The sequence below is a fragment of the Callionymus lyra genome, chromosome 2 (genome assembly GCF_982586985.1).
Source record: "Callionymus lyra chromosome 2, fCalLyr1.hap1.1, whole genome shotgun sequence".
Taxonomy (NCBI): domain Eukaryota; kingdom Metazoa; phylum Chordata; class Actinopteri; order Syngnathiformes; family Callionymidae; genus Callionymus; species Callionymus lyra.
The window spans coordinates 27,071,890-27,087,953 of NC_141819.1; the positions used below are offsets into that span (position 1 = coordinate 27,071,890).

A 16,064-nucleotide genomic window follows, 5' to 3' on the forward strand; every position below is an offset into this window, starting at 1 on the left:
AAGGAAAAAAGGTTGGGCCACTTTTATACCAGCTGTATAAATCTAGCGATAAGCGGTGAAGAGTGGGTAGATGGACGAGTGATTTCTTTTCTTTCTTTCTCGCTCTCCTTCTTTCCCATCATGCACCGTAAGACCGGAAGCTCTCTCTGCTTTTGGCGCGGTCCTGATAGGCTTGTCGGCCATCTTGGAATCACTACCCTGTGTGGGACGCTGCATGGCCGGACGGTTCATTGATTCCTTGCGCACGTAAACTGAGAAAAAACAACTATTTGTCTGCGTTTGACGGAGACAAACACGCACATCTATTTTTTTTTTCTACTCCCGCCTGCGTGGTTAATCTGCCCCCGGAAAAAAAAAATATGGCGACCGCTACTCCAAGCCGCGAGACTGGCCGGTCGGCGGCCTCGACTCCTCTGTCCCCGACCAGGATCTCCCGCCTGCAGGAGAAACAAGACCTGCAGCACCTGAACGATCGACTGGCCGTTTATATCGACCGCGTCCGCTCTCTGGAGGTAGAGAACGACCGGCTGATGCTCAAAGTGTCCGAAAAGGAGGAGGTGACGACAAGAGAGGTGAGCAAACTCTCTAGCGTGGAAAAAAAAAACATGGATGGAAAATGGCCAAAGGACTTGTAGTGCTGGTGCTCACGAGCAGTGTTTGTTTTGGAAATACAGGTTTCCATTGAGCAGGTATTGCAGAAAAAAAGTTTTCAATAATGTAGTTAAATAATCGCAAAACAATATTTGTATCGGGAAAAAAATACAAATAAAAATAATTACTAAATAAACTCTACTTCTGTCGAGTGTTTTAAGTAACTTAAAGAATCTCTTCTAATAGAGTTTTAAGAGTAAATAGTTGAAGTGGGCGGATAGACCCGATATTTTACTCCCTAAAGACGTTTGAACGATTCCGACTTGTCTAAAGGTTTAATTCTGTATGTATAAGTAAGGTTTCCTAATTCAATAAAGCACATATTTTCCGATATGTGCACAAGTATTTTGGGCGGTGTACACTAGCTGGATTCCTGCCCACAGACCCGAGTGTAATAAAAGTTGCAGTTTGAACGTCACAGGCAGGAATGCAATGATTCCTTATTTCCTGCGTTCCTTCCCGCTTCAATCGTACTACGACTTTGGTAAAGAAGGGACATTCTTGCCAGTACATTGTGATCACAGTCTGTTGTTAATATTTTTACTCGCAGCTGTCGTAGAAGTAAAGAAGAATCTGCAAATGTATTAATTATATATTTGTCTTGGTGAAAAGTCTGCTTTAATTTGATAATGTCCAGCGTCTTCACAGCAATTTGAGCATGAATGCCTCTGAGTAAGCACACAAGTTTCCTGGCTTCCTGTAGTTACAATAGTGTCTTTTTCTCTGGATTTCCCGCCTCTGGGTTGTTGTCAGCTGCAATTGGCTTAGGCAGACTACACTTCTAAAACATGAGTAAAAGAGACAGGCTTGAATGGGTTATCTCTTGTACCAACAAGTCTGACCAGCTAAGAGGCCGAGCACCAAAAACTGCAAATAAAATAATCTGATCATGCATCTGATCTCAACCACATTATTCGTTTTAAATGTTCGTTTGTCTGTCTGACCTGTAACAACAAACGGCAGGAATTTTTAATGACATTGCAGAAGCGAAAGGAATGTTCTTTTAAGAGGAAAAAAAACATTTCTGTTCACAGCGTAGACGAGTAAATTAGAGGGGAGAGAAAGAATTTGGACAAGTAGTGCATCTTGCATCACTAGGTCAGGGAAATACTTTTATTGAAGAGAGGATCTACATCTGTGGAGATGTGTTAATTATATATATATATATATATATATATATATATATTTATTTATATTATATATATTGATAGAATCAAATCAAGCTCTGGTATTAATTAAAAATGTTTTTTCTTGGATTTGTTGAAATTGTAGTCTATCTTGATTCATCACTGAAAAATGTCTGTGAAGAAATGTTGGTGTTTACAATTAATACATTTAACATGTTTAAATTAAGCCAATTGCTTTCCCATTTGCTGAGGGAGGCACAAGGCACATACCTGTATTTTTCAGGTTTTTATTTGGATTATGGTGCTTATTTGTTTGCCAACAGCAAATTTAGAAATAAGTGGTTATATTGACAATAGCCTGACATAAATGTTGTTTTCTTTACACATTATGTAACATTTCTGTGCACTACATTATAGTTATGTTGTAATTTTCAGCTAACAAATCGACATGTTTCATTTTAAAATGCAACAGAAACACTTTGAATATATATAAATAATAGGTGTAATATAATATATAATTAAAAGGTTCTGCCTTTTGACAAAATAAAAAGTTGCCTAGAGTTCTACTCAAATTTGGGTCTGTTTTTAAAGTCGGTGTGCAAGGGACAAAACCTGCTACATGTCTTCTATTAAACAAGAGTAAATGCTGCAACAGGCTCGCTTAAAAGTAAAACTGGCAATTAACAGCTGCATAGTTTGGCTGAAGGGCCCCTCCCCTCTGACGAACAGATGTTTACTTTGAAAGCATAGGCCCCCTTTGTTTAACAACGTCATAAGCAAGAGGGAAGTTGTTCATATAGGAATGCTCATTCAGGGATATTCTGTGCTTAGTTATTGCTCAAGTTTTTATTTGTCAAAAAAATATATTTATTCTGTAGGTTGTTGTTTTTTCAAAGATGCATGTAACTTTCAAGCTCTACTTAAGTAGACTGAAACCTCAGTTCTTCACTTTTCTAGACAAGTTACTCAAACCTATGCTATGTTTTTCTTCTCTCTTCTAGGTGACTGGTATTAAGTCTTTGTATGAAGCAGAGCTAGCAGATGCAAGAAGGGTTTTGGATGATACTGCGAAAGAGCGAGCCAGGTTCCAGATAGACCTTGGTAAAGCTCAAGCTGACTTGGAAGAAGCCCTTCGCAGGTAATAGAGAAGTATTAAACCCAATGACTTCCTTGGTCACGTTGTTAATCCCTACTCTAAGCAGCAGGTAATCATGCGACTCTCGAGACTCTTGGTGACAGTTTCACTCCTCCTTTTTTAGTGCCAAGAAGAAGGATGGCGACCTTGCTGCAGCTTTGTCCAGGGCTAATGGATTGGAAGGTCAGCTGAACCAAAGTGAGGCAGCGCTCTCTACTGCCCTCAGCCAGAATGCTGTACTTTCAACTGAACTAGCTGATGTCAAGGGCCAGTTGGCTAAGGTAAAATTGTTCTTAAATATCTCTCAACTATCATTGTGGCATGGACATTTTAAATGATTTCTATTTAAAGGTGGAGGACAGTCATGCTGTGGCCAAACATCAGCTGGAAGCTGAGACTCTGATGCGAGTGGACTTTGAAAACCGTTGTCAATCACTTAGTGAGGAGCTGGCTTTCAGAAAGAGCCTGTTTGATGAGGTAATTTAACTGTGTTTCAAAATGTTTCAGATGTGTGTATTGAAGCAACGGTCCCCTATATTTTAATCTCACTGCATGTTTCACTTAAATAGGAGGTGCGAGATACTCGTCGCAGGCAGGAGCAGAGGATTGTGGAGGTGGACTCCGGAGTCAGACAGGACTATGAGTTCAAACTGGCAAAAGCTCTGCAGGTATGTCATGTACATGTGTAAAATTAAGCAGTTAAGTTGAATCGTATACATTTTTCTTGAGTTTCTTTTCATGTAATTTTATTTGATAACGCTTGCTTGAACTAAATGTGTGTTCTTAATCAGAACCTTGTAAGAATATGTCCTCATAATATATAAAGCCTTGTGTTTAAAGGCCAGCATGGAAGCTTAGCTGTTGTGGTTCTATTGTGTTTTTTGTTGAAACTTGCAAACATCACCACACACACTCTAATCCACAGGACCTCCGATCGCAGCATGATGAGCAGGTTTCCGTCTATAAGGAGGAGCTACAGCAAACCTTCCAGTCCAAAGTATGAAGCAGAAAGATGTCCTTGTGTAAACATGTCCCCTCACTCACTCATTTTATTTCTAGTTGGAAAATGCCAAAGTTTCTTCAGAGATCAATGACAAGGCGGTTAGCTCTGCCAGGGAGGAGTTACAGGAGTCCCGTATGAGAATAGAAAATTTTGGATATCAGCTCAGTGCCCTGCAGAAACAGGTAAGTTTGTAAACTAAAGTGCACTCTTGGCTACAAGAGGTGACAAGTTGTGGATACTTTTGTGTAGGCGTCCGCATCTGAGGATCGCATCAGAGAGCTGGAGGAAATTCTGTCCGCAGAAAGAGACAAGCACCGCCGCGTCGTGGAAGGAAAGGAACAAGAGATGGCCGACCTCCGAGACAGGATGAATGCACAGCTGAGTGAATACCAGGAGCTGCTGGATGTGAAGCTCGCCTTGGACATGGAGATCAACGCATACAGGAAACTGCTGGAGGGAGAGGAGAGCAGGTACCCTGGCTGTGATTGAAGCCCTTTTTTTATTTTTAATATTCACCTAAATGACCCGTGTAACTTGACTAAAGTTGGAGCTACAAACTGCTCTAGTAAAAGTTATTTGTGATGTATCTCACAATGGACACATCAATGAGACCTTCTCTCACTTTGAGTTCTGTGCATCATGTTCCTAATATGTTTGCTTTTGCTTTCAGGCTCAAATTGTCTCCGAGCCCGTCATCTAAAGTCACCGTTTCGAGAGTGTCCGGCTCCTCTTCATCTCGGTCGTCCAAGAGGAAGCGAGTCGAGTTGGACCCATTAGATCTGGGACGAGATGAGTTGCTGGTGTCGGAAGAGGCCACAGCCACTGGATCAGTGAGCATCTCACCAACCGACATGGATGGAAATGCTGTGACTCTGGCAAATGAAACTGAACAAGTAAGCTTCTTTCTTACGCTCTGATCGTCTGATATCGTGTTTCTGAGTATCATTCTGTACTGGTGTCTTCTGCAGGACCAACCCCTGGGTAGCTGGAGGTTGAAGAGACAGGTGGACGATGGAGAAGAGATAGTCTACAAGTTCTCTCCAAAGTTTGTTCTTAAAGCCGGACAAACTGTCACTGTAAGAAAATCCCCTTTAAAGTATTGTCTCTGTTCCAAAATTGTATTGATGTGTATGCGCTTATAATTGGTGAACATCAACACCTACGTTCTACAGTTACTCACCATCACTTTATTGAAATATGACATATTGAAACTTTTAATAAACATTGTTTGTAGATTTTTATGATAATTGTATGGACAATTATATCATGTCTTTAAACAGTTTGCCCGTTTCCTATGATTTTTCATTAATAGTGTTACGGTAACTAAAAATCCACATTTTGTTTTTGCTATGTTGTGATTTGTTGACATGGTAACGTTTGTGGTTACGGGTACTTTCGGTTTCCTTTTGACAAAAGTTATGCTATGACAATCTTTCTTGCTAATTGAAGGCCTTTTTAAATTTGTGTGATACTATCGTTTGTTTAAAAGAAATGTGCCTGTTACAAATTAAATGTATTTACTCTATCTCTACCACGTAAGTGTGAGGAGCCTTTGTTGTACTTGTGACTAAACGCCCTCCATGTTTGCCCAGGTTTGGTCTGCTGATGCAGGAGTGGCTCACAGTCCACCGTCTGATCTGTTGTGGAAGGGCCAGACTTCCTGGGGAACAGGAAATGAAATCATCACCACTCTGTTGAACTCTGACAGCGAGGTAATCCCCTATAAACACGCAGCTTCTTCTCAAATGATCTCGCTCAGATCTTTGATCGACTCTCTTGCTGACTGTTTTTAGGAGGTGGCCAGTCGTATAGTGACCAAGACTCAGGTGGAGATGGAGAACGGAGAGGAGGAAGAGGAGGTGGTGGCACAAACGGTGAGTAAACATGAATGAAGCGACCAGAAAAAATATATAGTATCTACGTTGACTTTTTTGTTTTTTGTTTTGAAGACCAACACACACATGAAAATATTAAACAAAATAGTTTCCCACCTGTCTTTGTGCATCATGTAGAATCTCGCCTCAGCCAGTGTATTGTATATGTTAAGTTTTGAAATAAGAATTTGACCTTAAATAAAAAAGAAAGCAACAATAGGAAAATACACAGTATGAATATATGTAAATATTTTTTAAACACCCAGAACATATTCAATTTTTCATGTATTTTCCTCTGTCCCACAGGGCAAGACGTCCTCCAGAGAGTGTGCTATCATGTAAAGTCCTGTGCAATCCGATCCAGCCACTGCCTCACCATTTCATGTTTTAAAGTTTGGAAGTGTTTTACTGTTTTTACTCCCCCTTTTAATCTGGACCTGCTTTGATACGAGCCCTTCCTCTGACTGCAATTCTCTCTTTACATCTTGTTTATTAGCTGAACTCCACTCCAAACATACTCTGAACACTTTTGGACACTTGTTGTTTGTGTCATTATTTTCTAAGGGAGTAAAATCGAGTAAAATTGCATATGGGGGCAAATAAAGAGCTTGTGATCCATTATTTTTTACTTCAAATGTATCATATTGTTGTAGTCCTTATACTTAAAAAAAGGAGATCATAAGTCAACAACAGTGACTGTTTAGCAAAGACTCCAGACCCCTAGTGGTCACATGATGGAAAGGCCTTAATGGTCTGTTTGTCCAGGGATAGACAAAAAAACTCGGAGGGCCAGTACGTCCCACGTCTGAAATTGTAACCCCTCACTCCTTAAAGATTCAGACTGAGGACATTTATCCGTAATTGTTTTTCTGATTAGAAATCTAAATCGGTGAAATACCTGGTGGGGATGGGGGGGGTCACTGTTGGATGATATAGTTCACGAAGCCATGACATGTACATGTGTAATGTACTGTAGGACATTAGTTTCTCTCCTACCTTGATAGTGTGTCTACCAGGTAATTTATTAAGAAACCCCAGAACGACTGATAGTCCTGATGTGAAACTCCAACACTCGGCCAGAGGGAGGGGGCACCTACCCCTGGTTCAAAGTGTTGACTTTCCACTGATGTGGACTTTTCCACCAAACTTCTTTGCATAGAGTATACCTTGTGATGCTAGCGTGTGTATGCTAGGATATCTGGATGATAAATTTGAGGACAAAACCAAACCTTCTCTACTAAAAATCAATTGGACCTAAGAGCGTGCCACAAAGTGCAGATGGCATCTTTGACATCATTGAAATTTCAAACGTGTATATTCCACAGTTTTATTTGTTTGTGCATGCCGGCTCTGAAAGTAGTCACCAGGTTGCCTCTGAAGGCATCAACTTGAGTTGATACCCAGTTTGGCTGCTTTATTTTCTGAAGACTCTCCTCAAGTCTCATCAATCAGAATAACAACAATGTCTCTCTCGTATAGTTGAGGCGAAGAAAAAAAACAACAGTTGCTTGTGTTCTTTATCTGACATTTACTGCCATCCTGGCAAATGTTTGTGTGTTTACGGCGTGCTCTAGTTATTTTTCTCTAGACAATATAATTGTTCATTTTATGAGATGAGTTTCATTTTTCTTTATTTTTCATTTGGTTCTCTGGGTGATTTGATTTGGGTGTTCATGGCCTAAAGAGAAGGAAGAATGTGAGTTTCAGTAGAAACACTGAATCTCCTCCAGTTTCCACTTCCCAAGTTATTGAAGTGAAAATGTGACTCACTGTCAATCTGCAGTGGTGTTGGTCACGACTGGGTTCTGATGTTATGGACCTGCTGCCCAAATGTAATGGTGGCTCAGGTCAGTCTTACAGGCATTCAGATCGTATTCGCTATTTCTTACAAGTGACTTTAATGAGCCGAGTCTGTTTTTTGTCCCAACAGAACTTTGGTACAGAACACGTGTGTGAACATTTTAATGTTTTTTTTTTTTTTTTTTAATGATGCTTGAAATGTGTTAGACCAGTACGTTTGAACACTGGTATTTGATGTGACTTCTGGATATTGATCATTAGCACCCAAGATTGAATCGATGCAACAGAGAGCCTTTTTTTGATCATGTTGGGGGAGGGTATGTGTCTGTTTTCATTCACAAATATCTTGTGTTTAACAACTTTTTTACCCACAATAAAAGTTTTTTCATATACGTGTCTGTCTATGGTCTTTAGTGGCTCAACCTCAGCGTCTTTCCACTACAGTTCAACCATTACATGCGTCTGCTTTCAAACCCGACCACTTCCCTTTTCGGCTGCAGTCTTGTGGTCATTCAACAGTGAAGCGAAAAAGCAGAATTTTCAATTTGGGCTCCAATATATTTAAGTACACACTTCCTACTTTTATTTAAAGTTTGTCTCGGCAACAAGTGTGGTTGGAAAAGCTTTCTCTCACACATTTCAGTTGTAGGAGTAACGGTCACACTAGTATTTTCCACAGAGGTGAGTCGTTCCATAATAAGGAAAATGTTTTGTTAGTAAAGCTTTCCTGTGACGTCATAGCTACTGTGCATGTGAGTTAAGAAAACAAATACACAGACCTTGTGCACTTTTTTTTAGAACTTGTATTGAGATACATTTTGTTCAGTAGTCATAACAAAAATACAAATCTAAACCTATTCAGGAAACGCCAAATCTCCCCCCCATGTCGGTTTTTATTCCAGCGTTTGAATTAAATATTGAACGTGTGTTACGTCATGAGTCTGCAGAACGAGTGTCGGTCCACTGCTGCCCCCTGCTGCTCAAACCCCTCGCTCTCGTCTGACCTCACGGTCACCTGCGAGCACTGGGATCCTTATCGTCCGCGTGGAACGTGGCGGGAATATGGACATTGATACGTAATCCATTATTGAAAAGCGTCCCCTTGAGTGACCCCGCATACGATTGGTTAGAAGCTTTATTTTAATACCTGTACTTGTTTCAATATTACACTTGCGACTCAGTCTACTGTTAGTTTCACCTTAAGTAAATACAAACGGGAAACAAAAAAGAAACTTGACGGAAATGATAGTTTTCAGTTGATAGGTTTCAGGGGAAGCAATTGAAGTGACGCGGATCAACATCCTTTAAAAAATTAAAATCGCTTTCGTTTTATAATTTGCGACAAAGGTCACGATAAGATCCGATCTGTCCTGGACTCGGCTCCGGGTTTTTGTTGTTCCTCAGTACCCGCCCCCTCATACGTAAAACTCGTGTGATCGACAGAAAACGTAGCCAATTAGAGCGCGCAAAGCGTCAGGCTTATGTTCGCTTCAGCTAACCAGCCAATCAGCGTCTTACTTTAACAAAAGCAACGCCATACGGACTGCGCGGGCGGCCATCTTGGTGAGGACAAGCGACCACGTAACGTTCTAATCGCAATTCACGACGAGAGCGTCGAGCTTTTCCCAAATAAGTTGCTGGATTGAGAATATATGATGGAACTACAACGTTTTTGAGCCTTTGTTCGAACATTGAGTTGAGAAAAAAATGTTTCAACGACAAATGCACTTCCACCGACACACGCACCTCCCCCTTCTTTTTGGCTCGAGTCTCTAGGGGGCGGTCGTTGTATCAGTAGCTCAAGAGCCCCCTAGAGTTTCATGGGCAATGTGCACATTTACATTACGGACAATAATTATATGTATAATTACTAGTAAGCAAAAACATACACATAATTTTAATGGATTAAAAGGAAGATAAAAACGGATATTTAAGCTCCTAGGTTCTGTCTTAGGAATTCAGTAGGTGTTCCTGAGCCAGAGTGTAACTTTTTCCATCAGGTCTTAACACAAGTTTGTGGCTTAGTCAATATGCCTTTAAAAGTCAAACGAATTCTAACTTGTGAAATGATTATCCTTCCACCTGCATATATAATTCTAATGGTTTTACGACGTGTATGATGTCCTGAACAAGACGAGGGAAGAAAAACACTGAGCCTTTGAATCATTTTAATTTCCATCCTGATTAATTAAGCTCCGGTTTCAAATACTTTATTAGAGTCACAGCAAATTTTCTGTTCTCTTACGAACAATACCCTCTTTAGGGGGGGTTTTAGAACTCAACTAAGAAACATAGCAGTTCATAAAACTAAATGAAACAGTACATTTTACAATCTAAATAGTTGCTAGGCTTTGCAATGAAATAGACATTGTTTTTACAGGGCTGAAATGGAAGGAGTCATATCCTATTTTCATTTATTGTATCTGCTTACACACTCTATGCATCGCGCCTTCACACTTCGGCTTGGTGGTTTCTCACAGCTTTTCTTACCATGCTGTTGAACCTACCAAATTCTTTATCTATTCAACATGGTTATACCAACACAAAAGTCTGTAAAGACAAATTATAAGTGCAGGAGAATGGTCAGCTGGTTCACGTTATGGCTGATGTGGACACATTTGATGTAGAAGCTTGGAAGACTACCTATAAACAACGTGGGTCTCTAGACAAGGTCCTTGGATAAAATATAATGTAAGAGAGGTGAAAAAACTGAAGGACACTGGCCCTTAATAGCAGCTTAATGTCAGCCGGTGGCTCCCGAGCAAAACTATAGGCTAGTTTGTCATTTCTAAGATCTCCTTTGGTGTTTGTCCACTTAAAAAAAAACAACCATCGTGCTTAACAATTCAGGAATTGATCGTTGAAGTCAACGACCAACCTTTCAACTGCAATTGTTAAATTGAAACTTCATCGGCGGACACATTAATTAGTAAATATGTTTGCTGACACAAACAAATCCACTTAATGAACCTTAAATTTAAGTATTATTTATTTAGACAAAGAACATTAAACCATCACCTCACAGGTTCTATGAGGTTTCAACTATACGGTGATTACAGTTGGACAACATTGAAAAGTACTGTTCGTTTTTGCATCTTAATGCAAATATATAACTATATATATATACATAACCAGAGGCAACAATTCATGTTGAGGCTGCAGGGGAAGTGAAAGAAGAGGCTGTGAGGGAGTAACAGAATCATATCTAGACTTATTTGCTTTAGTGGATTAGCCAATACTCCACTAAGAACAGGACCGGGATAACAGAGAAGCCGGCAGCATACAACTTATCAGGACACGGTGTGTGTGTGTGTGCGTGTGTGTGTGCGTGCGTGGGGTGCATGAGCTGTTCACGCACACGCGCACACACACACACGCCGCGCGTCTGTATCAATATGTAGGTAAGAAGAAGTGTCAGATTAATAATTTGCGGGGGTGAAAATTTTCATCATATGCTGCAAAACAGACACATTAGGGAGGGCTGTCTATTGTTCAGCGCCGACCAATGACAGGCGACAAATATCCGAGTAGCCTCGACCAATCAGCGCGCAGCTCGGATCACCTTGCTCCGCCCACTGGCCTATATAGTCCCGCGCTGAGCTGTCGGACGTGCAGCTGGTTGTCTGGTCTCCTCCTCACCTTCTGGAATAATCCCTTCTTTTTGTTCTTGTCCTTCTTCTCACTGGATACTCCTTCTCGCTCTATCACTAACATGGCGGAGAGTAATTTGGAAAGCGAACTTAGCGTGAAGGTAAGACCCTGGAGGAGGGGGGGGGCGTCCGAACAATGACCTCATTTGCATTTTTATGATGGATAGAACATTGGGGGGGGGCTTCTGAAAGACAACTTATTTTAGCAAACACGCGGCTGTAAAGAGGACGGTGTCCAGGTAGACGTCAGTCATGTCTGTGAAGGGGGGATGAAAAAAGAAGTGTAACAGCTGTGGAGGGATGAGGGCGCGAGACTGGATCATACATCAGCGCTCGCGAGCTCCGAGGATTCAGCGCCGATGTCGCGCTCGCGGATCCGAGTGTGAACGGAACCCAAAGGGAGAGCAGGTTCCTCTCGGGGGCATCTATCATGATCTTTTTTTTGGGGGGGTTGGTAGGTGGGGAGTGGGGGTCCCAACCGGCTCTATAACCCACGCGTGTCTTGGTCGGAGTTGCGATCAATTGAACTTGTTATCCATTATAAGGACGCGGTAATAAACGATCGATGCGCTCGCGCTGCTGTTGCGCGCACGACCCTCGAGGATCAGTCGCGGCGATCCATCGTTCAATTATTCATTTTCAATAAATGGACTTGATGGAAAAGAAATAAATAATAATGTTTTGAATTGAGGCGGAGCAGAGGAAGGATCCGCGCGCGGGGATGAGAACCACAGACACGGTCCCGCTTTGTCTCGCGCCGCGCAAGCCTGGACCACATAAACCATAATAGTTGATTCTTTTGCTTTTTCTTTTCTGAGCGGAAGTGTTTTTTTTTTTTGCCGTACACGGGGGAGTGTGAAGAACCAGAAGCCGCTCCAAGCCTCCCGTTCACGGCTCCCGTCAGAAGTCGTTAAGTCCTGACACACGGTCGCCGGTTCCTGTGTCTTTCTCGCTCGTGCGTCGCCGCCGCGCGCTCCGGAGGTGCCGCCATTAAAAACAAATCCATGTCCTTTAAATAGTGAGCGAGTTAAGACGGAGGTGATGGCAGCGCAGCTTACTGGCTCTCCTCCTCCTCCTCCTCCTCCTCCTCCTCCGTCAGTCACCTCGCTCCTGGGGCCGCCGCCGCCGCGCGCTCTCGCCCGGTGTGTCCGCGAGCATCCGGGGGACGCAGCCGCGGGTGCCTTCGAGCCGAAAGGGATCACGGTTAAACTAACTCGATAACATCACATTTTATCATTAAAAAAACACAAAATTATTAATAAAAATAATTTAAAAAAAACAAAACATTTATTTCAGATCGTGGAAAGAAGATAGTGCCGGACTGTCGTGCGCGGAAGCAGCCAGCTTTGTTACACTGTGTGTATCAATGCGCTTCGTGTACGAGGTTCATCATGAGAGAGAAGAAAAAACAAAAAACATTGGCTTCATAATCCCCTTATTAACTCAGAGTAATGGGCAGTCGTGCTCGTGGGAGTTGTAGTCTCTCGGTGGGTTGTTGTAGTCCCTCGATGGGTGTGTCTGTGGTTCCCCCGTCAGTCTCTGACAGGCGGTGTCAGATTTCACACCGACACGACCCGCTGGGCGGGACTTGGGTTTCCGACCAATGGTATAGCGAGGAGAGACACAGCGCCCCCTGCCGTTAAACTCGCGGCTCAAGCTGAGGGCTCGAGGCGGCTGTGGGCGGAGCCACGTCTCTCCCAGCAGGGGTCCCTGTGCCAGAGAGGGTTTAGCAGGTCAGGTGACAAGAGTGTATAAACGGTGACAAAGTCCACACGAGCTTCTGATGGCTGCATGCGTGCGACTCGCGAGTCCCTCTTAGGATTCTGTACTATTATTATTTCATTTCCAATCCTCAAAATAAAAACATAGTTTTCAATGGACTCACAGGAATGGTTTTGTTTTGTAGGAGCTGAAGGAGAAGAAACAGTGCGAGGAGACGGAGAACGGAAGTGAAGCCGCTCCCAACGGCAAAGTAAGGAAACAACTTTAAAAAAAAAAAAGTTCTATCTCTTACTCACAGCTGTCTATGTCAGGAGGAGGAGAACGGAGACCCAGTGAACGAGGAGGACGAGGACGAGGAGGATGTGGGAGACGAGGAGGAGGAGGACGGAGAAGGTGGGCGTCCTCACGAGAAGCTGATGATCATCAACACGTAGAGCAACAACAACAACATGAGCCCGAGTCACTTTCATTTTCACATTGAAACTTAAGTGCCAACCCCATGTGACCTCATGCTAAATCTGATAGCAGCAAAAGGAAGTGGATTCTCAAGTGTTCTCTCTTCAAAACCACACCTGCTGACTTGACTCAACGTTTGCCTGTGAAACTGTTGCCATTATTTAGTCAAATTGGTTTTGTTCCAGAGCTGTCATATTGGAGACGCAGCCGCACAAAAACCTGCTCGTCAGGTCTGCAATTAAGAACTTAAGGGAGCTCTTACCTAAACACACACCCGCCTTCACGTGTCACGGGAGATCAAATCTTTGTGAAAGATCTCAGGTGGTTCTGCTACATAAAGTGTTTTCGAGAATGCACAGGATAGTCTGGTTCTGCACCGCCGACCCGAAACTTTAACACTCAGTGCTTTCTCTATGTGTCCCTGCAGGGGATGAAGACGACGAAGATGACGATGAACTAGATGGGCCCGTAGGGAAGAGAACGGCCGAGGATGCTTCTGATGACGAGGTAAGGAGGAAAATAAAAGAAGAATAAAATAAATCAGAGTGATGGATTTGTCTTGAGGAAGTTGTGTTATAAGAAATCTAAACATTCAGTGCAGGAAGGAAAAGTTCATGTAGGTCACTAGGACAGGAAGTTCACCTTGTCAACATCAGATGTAGACCATTTGATATTGCAGGTGTCTCTGAACAATCATAAATAAATGAGGTAATCGTTACAATTTCACGATAATGTGTGCACTGAAAAATTGACAGTGCGGTTATTAAAGTGACCACCAGATGGTGCCAGATACCGTGTCTCATTTAGGCTGTTCTTCGAGTACAGTGTGTGCGTCTGCGCATGCGAAAGATATTTCTAGGTTGAGGGTGAGCAGGTGTGGAGGTCAGTGGAGACTCAAGTTTTTAAGACTCAGATGAAGATGAAACAACAATTTATCTGCACCAATGATGCGATATAAACGTGATCTATATTGAGTCCAAATGTCTCACTGTGTACTTTTGCCTCCAGGATGAAGTGGAACCGAAACGACAGAAGACCGACAAGTAGACCCCGCCCAGGAGGACGACACCGTCGGAAGACAGCCAGTTTTCTAGCAAACCTTCAACACCTCAGTCCTCCCTTCAAAAACAAGAATACTTTTAAAAAGAGAATTTGTTTGTATTTTTATTTACATTTTATATTTTTGTATATATTGTAAGGAGGTCGGCCATTTTTCAACAGTGATCTTTCTGGGCATCACAAGGTGCTTTCGAAGACCCTCGGATCCAGAGTCATCATCCGTCCATCCGTTATGATGAAACCACCAGAAGCATCCAGAGTATCATTCCATCCACACACACCTCCGACACACTGCAGCATGATCAACACACACACAAACACACCAGCTTACTCTTGTTACAACATTAAAGGCTTCAAGATGTGTGTTGACCTGTAGATACAGTGAGCGTTACAGTGACTCAGTCCGAGTGTATTAGTAATAGTTTGTATGAGATTACAAGGCTGTCGTTTCTGCTGTCCGTCTGTCTGTCTGTCATTGCCTAGTTTGAATCTTTTTGTCTGTGTTATTTTGTTGACCAATAAACATTTGATTTAGTTTATCCGTAACAGTGTTAGTTTTCGTGCTGTTTTCGAGTTTGAATCTTCAGGAGGAAGCGTTTGCAGACTTGTGTCCGTCTGTCAGCAGGGATCACACCCGGGATGGTGAATGTCATGTTCGTGGATTCAAGCTGGTGTCTGTAGGATAGTTCCAGGTTTAAATCCAACGAGGTTGAGGAATGTAAAACAAAAAGTGACACATTAAACTGTGGCAGACTTCCCCCTTTTTCCTTTTTCAAACAGTTGGTGTGTGGGGTTGCATCTGTCCTGGTTAACAGTTTCATTAAAGATTGTTCCAAAACACAGTCTGATTAATATTTGACAAGTGAACCACAGTTCCAACATTCTCTCTGGTTTTGGATTCCAATAATCATCTGCAGATCAACACTTTAGAAATGCCCTCCGTTCAAACAATGACCTGAGAGCAAGTGAAGCTTTTATTGGACTTATTTGTGTCTGCCTGTATTTCTCTAGAGGAGCTCGCTACACGAGGAGATTATTAGGTTCACATCTCCCAGCAGTTAGCTGAAATGAGGCGTAATATTAATAATCTTAAAATAAAATCTAGGTCACAGTGAATCAGGGCAAGACTGTTGGTGAAATCATCTCATTCTTAATCATCTTTTTTTTTTCTTCCAGGTAGGTTTTCATATTGTTATTGAGAAAACTACAGTATGAACATATGATTCTTTGATGATTATTACAGTAAATAATTATAATTCTTATCTGTTTTACTGTAAGGAGATGAGCATTAATATACAAGGTTTTGATTGTTGTGATGATAATTCAAATATAGAGTAGAATGCAAGTACAGTATATGAAAATCACATTAGACAAAAATAAATAAATAAAATAAACTTACTTATTAACGAGTACTAAAGGGCAAATTATGAATGATAGTGTTTTTGCAGGTTCGGGATTCAATCCCAGAAGGTCTCTAGTCAGTTTTAAACTCGGCATTTGCTTTCCTTTGTGTGTCTCTCCTGTTTCCATGTGTCAAACTAAAAGCCTGCAGGCTTCCACATTTTTTGCTGAGGCATGTGGGAGCAT

General features: G+C 42.0%; 2 protein-coding genes across 2 annotated transcripts; both read left to right on the forward strand.

Annotated features, from left to right (window-relative positions):
* Positions 1–152: 152 nt before the first annotated feature.
* lmnb2 (lamin B2) lies at positions 153–7,982 on the forward strand. The gene is made up of 13 exons (XM_087784384.1): positions 153–572; positions 2,780–2,916; positions 3,038–3,194; positions 3,265–3,390; positions 3,483–3,581; positions 3,839–3,910; positions 3,973–4,098; positions 4,166–4,386; positions 4,587–4,809; positions 4,885–4,992; positions 5,509–5,628; positions 5,710–5,790; positions 6,097–7,982. Exons 1-13 carry the CDS (start codon positions 360–362, stop codon positions 6,130–6,132), a joined length of 1,719 nt encoding a protein of 572 aa, XP_087640510.1. The 5' UTR covers positions 153–359; the 3' UTR covers positions 6,133–7,982.
* A 3,202-nt stretch (positions 7,983–11,184) lies between these two features.
* LOC148086204 (uncharacterized) lies at positions 11,185–15,315 on the forward strand. Its single transcript, XM_087784385.1, has 5 exons — positions 11,185–11,341; positions 13,147–13,212; positions 13,274–13,355; positions 13,846–13,925; positions 14,427–15,315. The coding sequence occupies exons 1-5, from the start codon at positions 11,303–11,305 to the stop codon at positions 14,463–14,465; spliced, it is 306 nt and encodes a 101-aa protein (XP_087640511.1). The 5' UTR covers positions 11,185–11,302; the 3' UTR covers positions 14,466–15,315.
* Positions 15,316–16,064: the final 749 nt, after the last annotated feature.

Bases quoted from the DNA above. Each gene is read 5' to 3' on its own strand.
- lmnb2 (XM_087784384.1), top strand. From the start codon at position 360: ATGGCGACCGCTACTCCAAGCCGCGAGACTGGCCGGTCGGCGGCCTCG. The intron at 4,099-4,165 runs GTAAGTTTGTAA...ACTTTTGTGTAG, and splicing joins TCAGTGCCCTGCAGAAACAG to GCGTCCGCATCTGAGGATCG. The intron at 4,387-4,586 runs GTACCCTGGCTG...TTTTGCTTTCAG, and splicing joins CTGGAGGGAGAGGAGAGCAG to GCTCAAATTGTCTCCGAGCC.
- LOC148086204 (XM_087784385.1), top strand. From the start codon at position 11,303: ATGGCGGAGAGTAATTTGGAAAGCGAACTTAGCGTGAAG. The intron at 11,342-13,146 runs GTAAGACCCTGG...TTTGTTTTGTAG, and splicing joins AAAGCGAACTTAGCGTGAAG to GAGCTGAAGGAGAAGAAACA. The intron at 13,213-13,273 runs GTAAGGAAACAA...TGTCTATGTCAG, and splicing joins AAGCCGCTCCCAACGGCAAA to GAGGAGGAGAACGGAGACCC.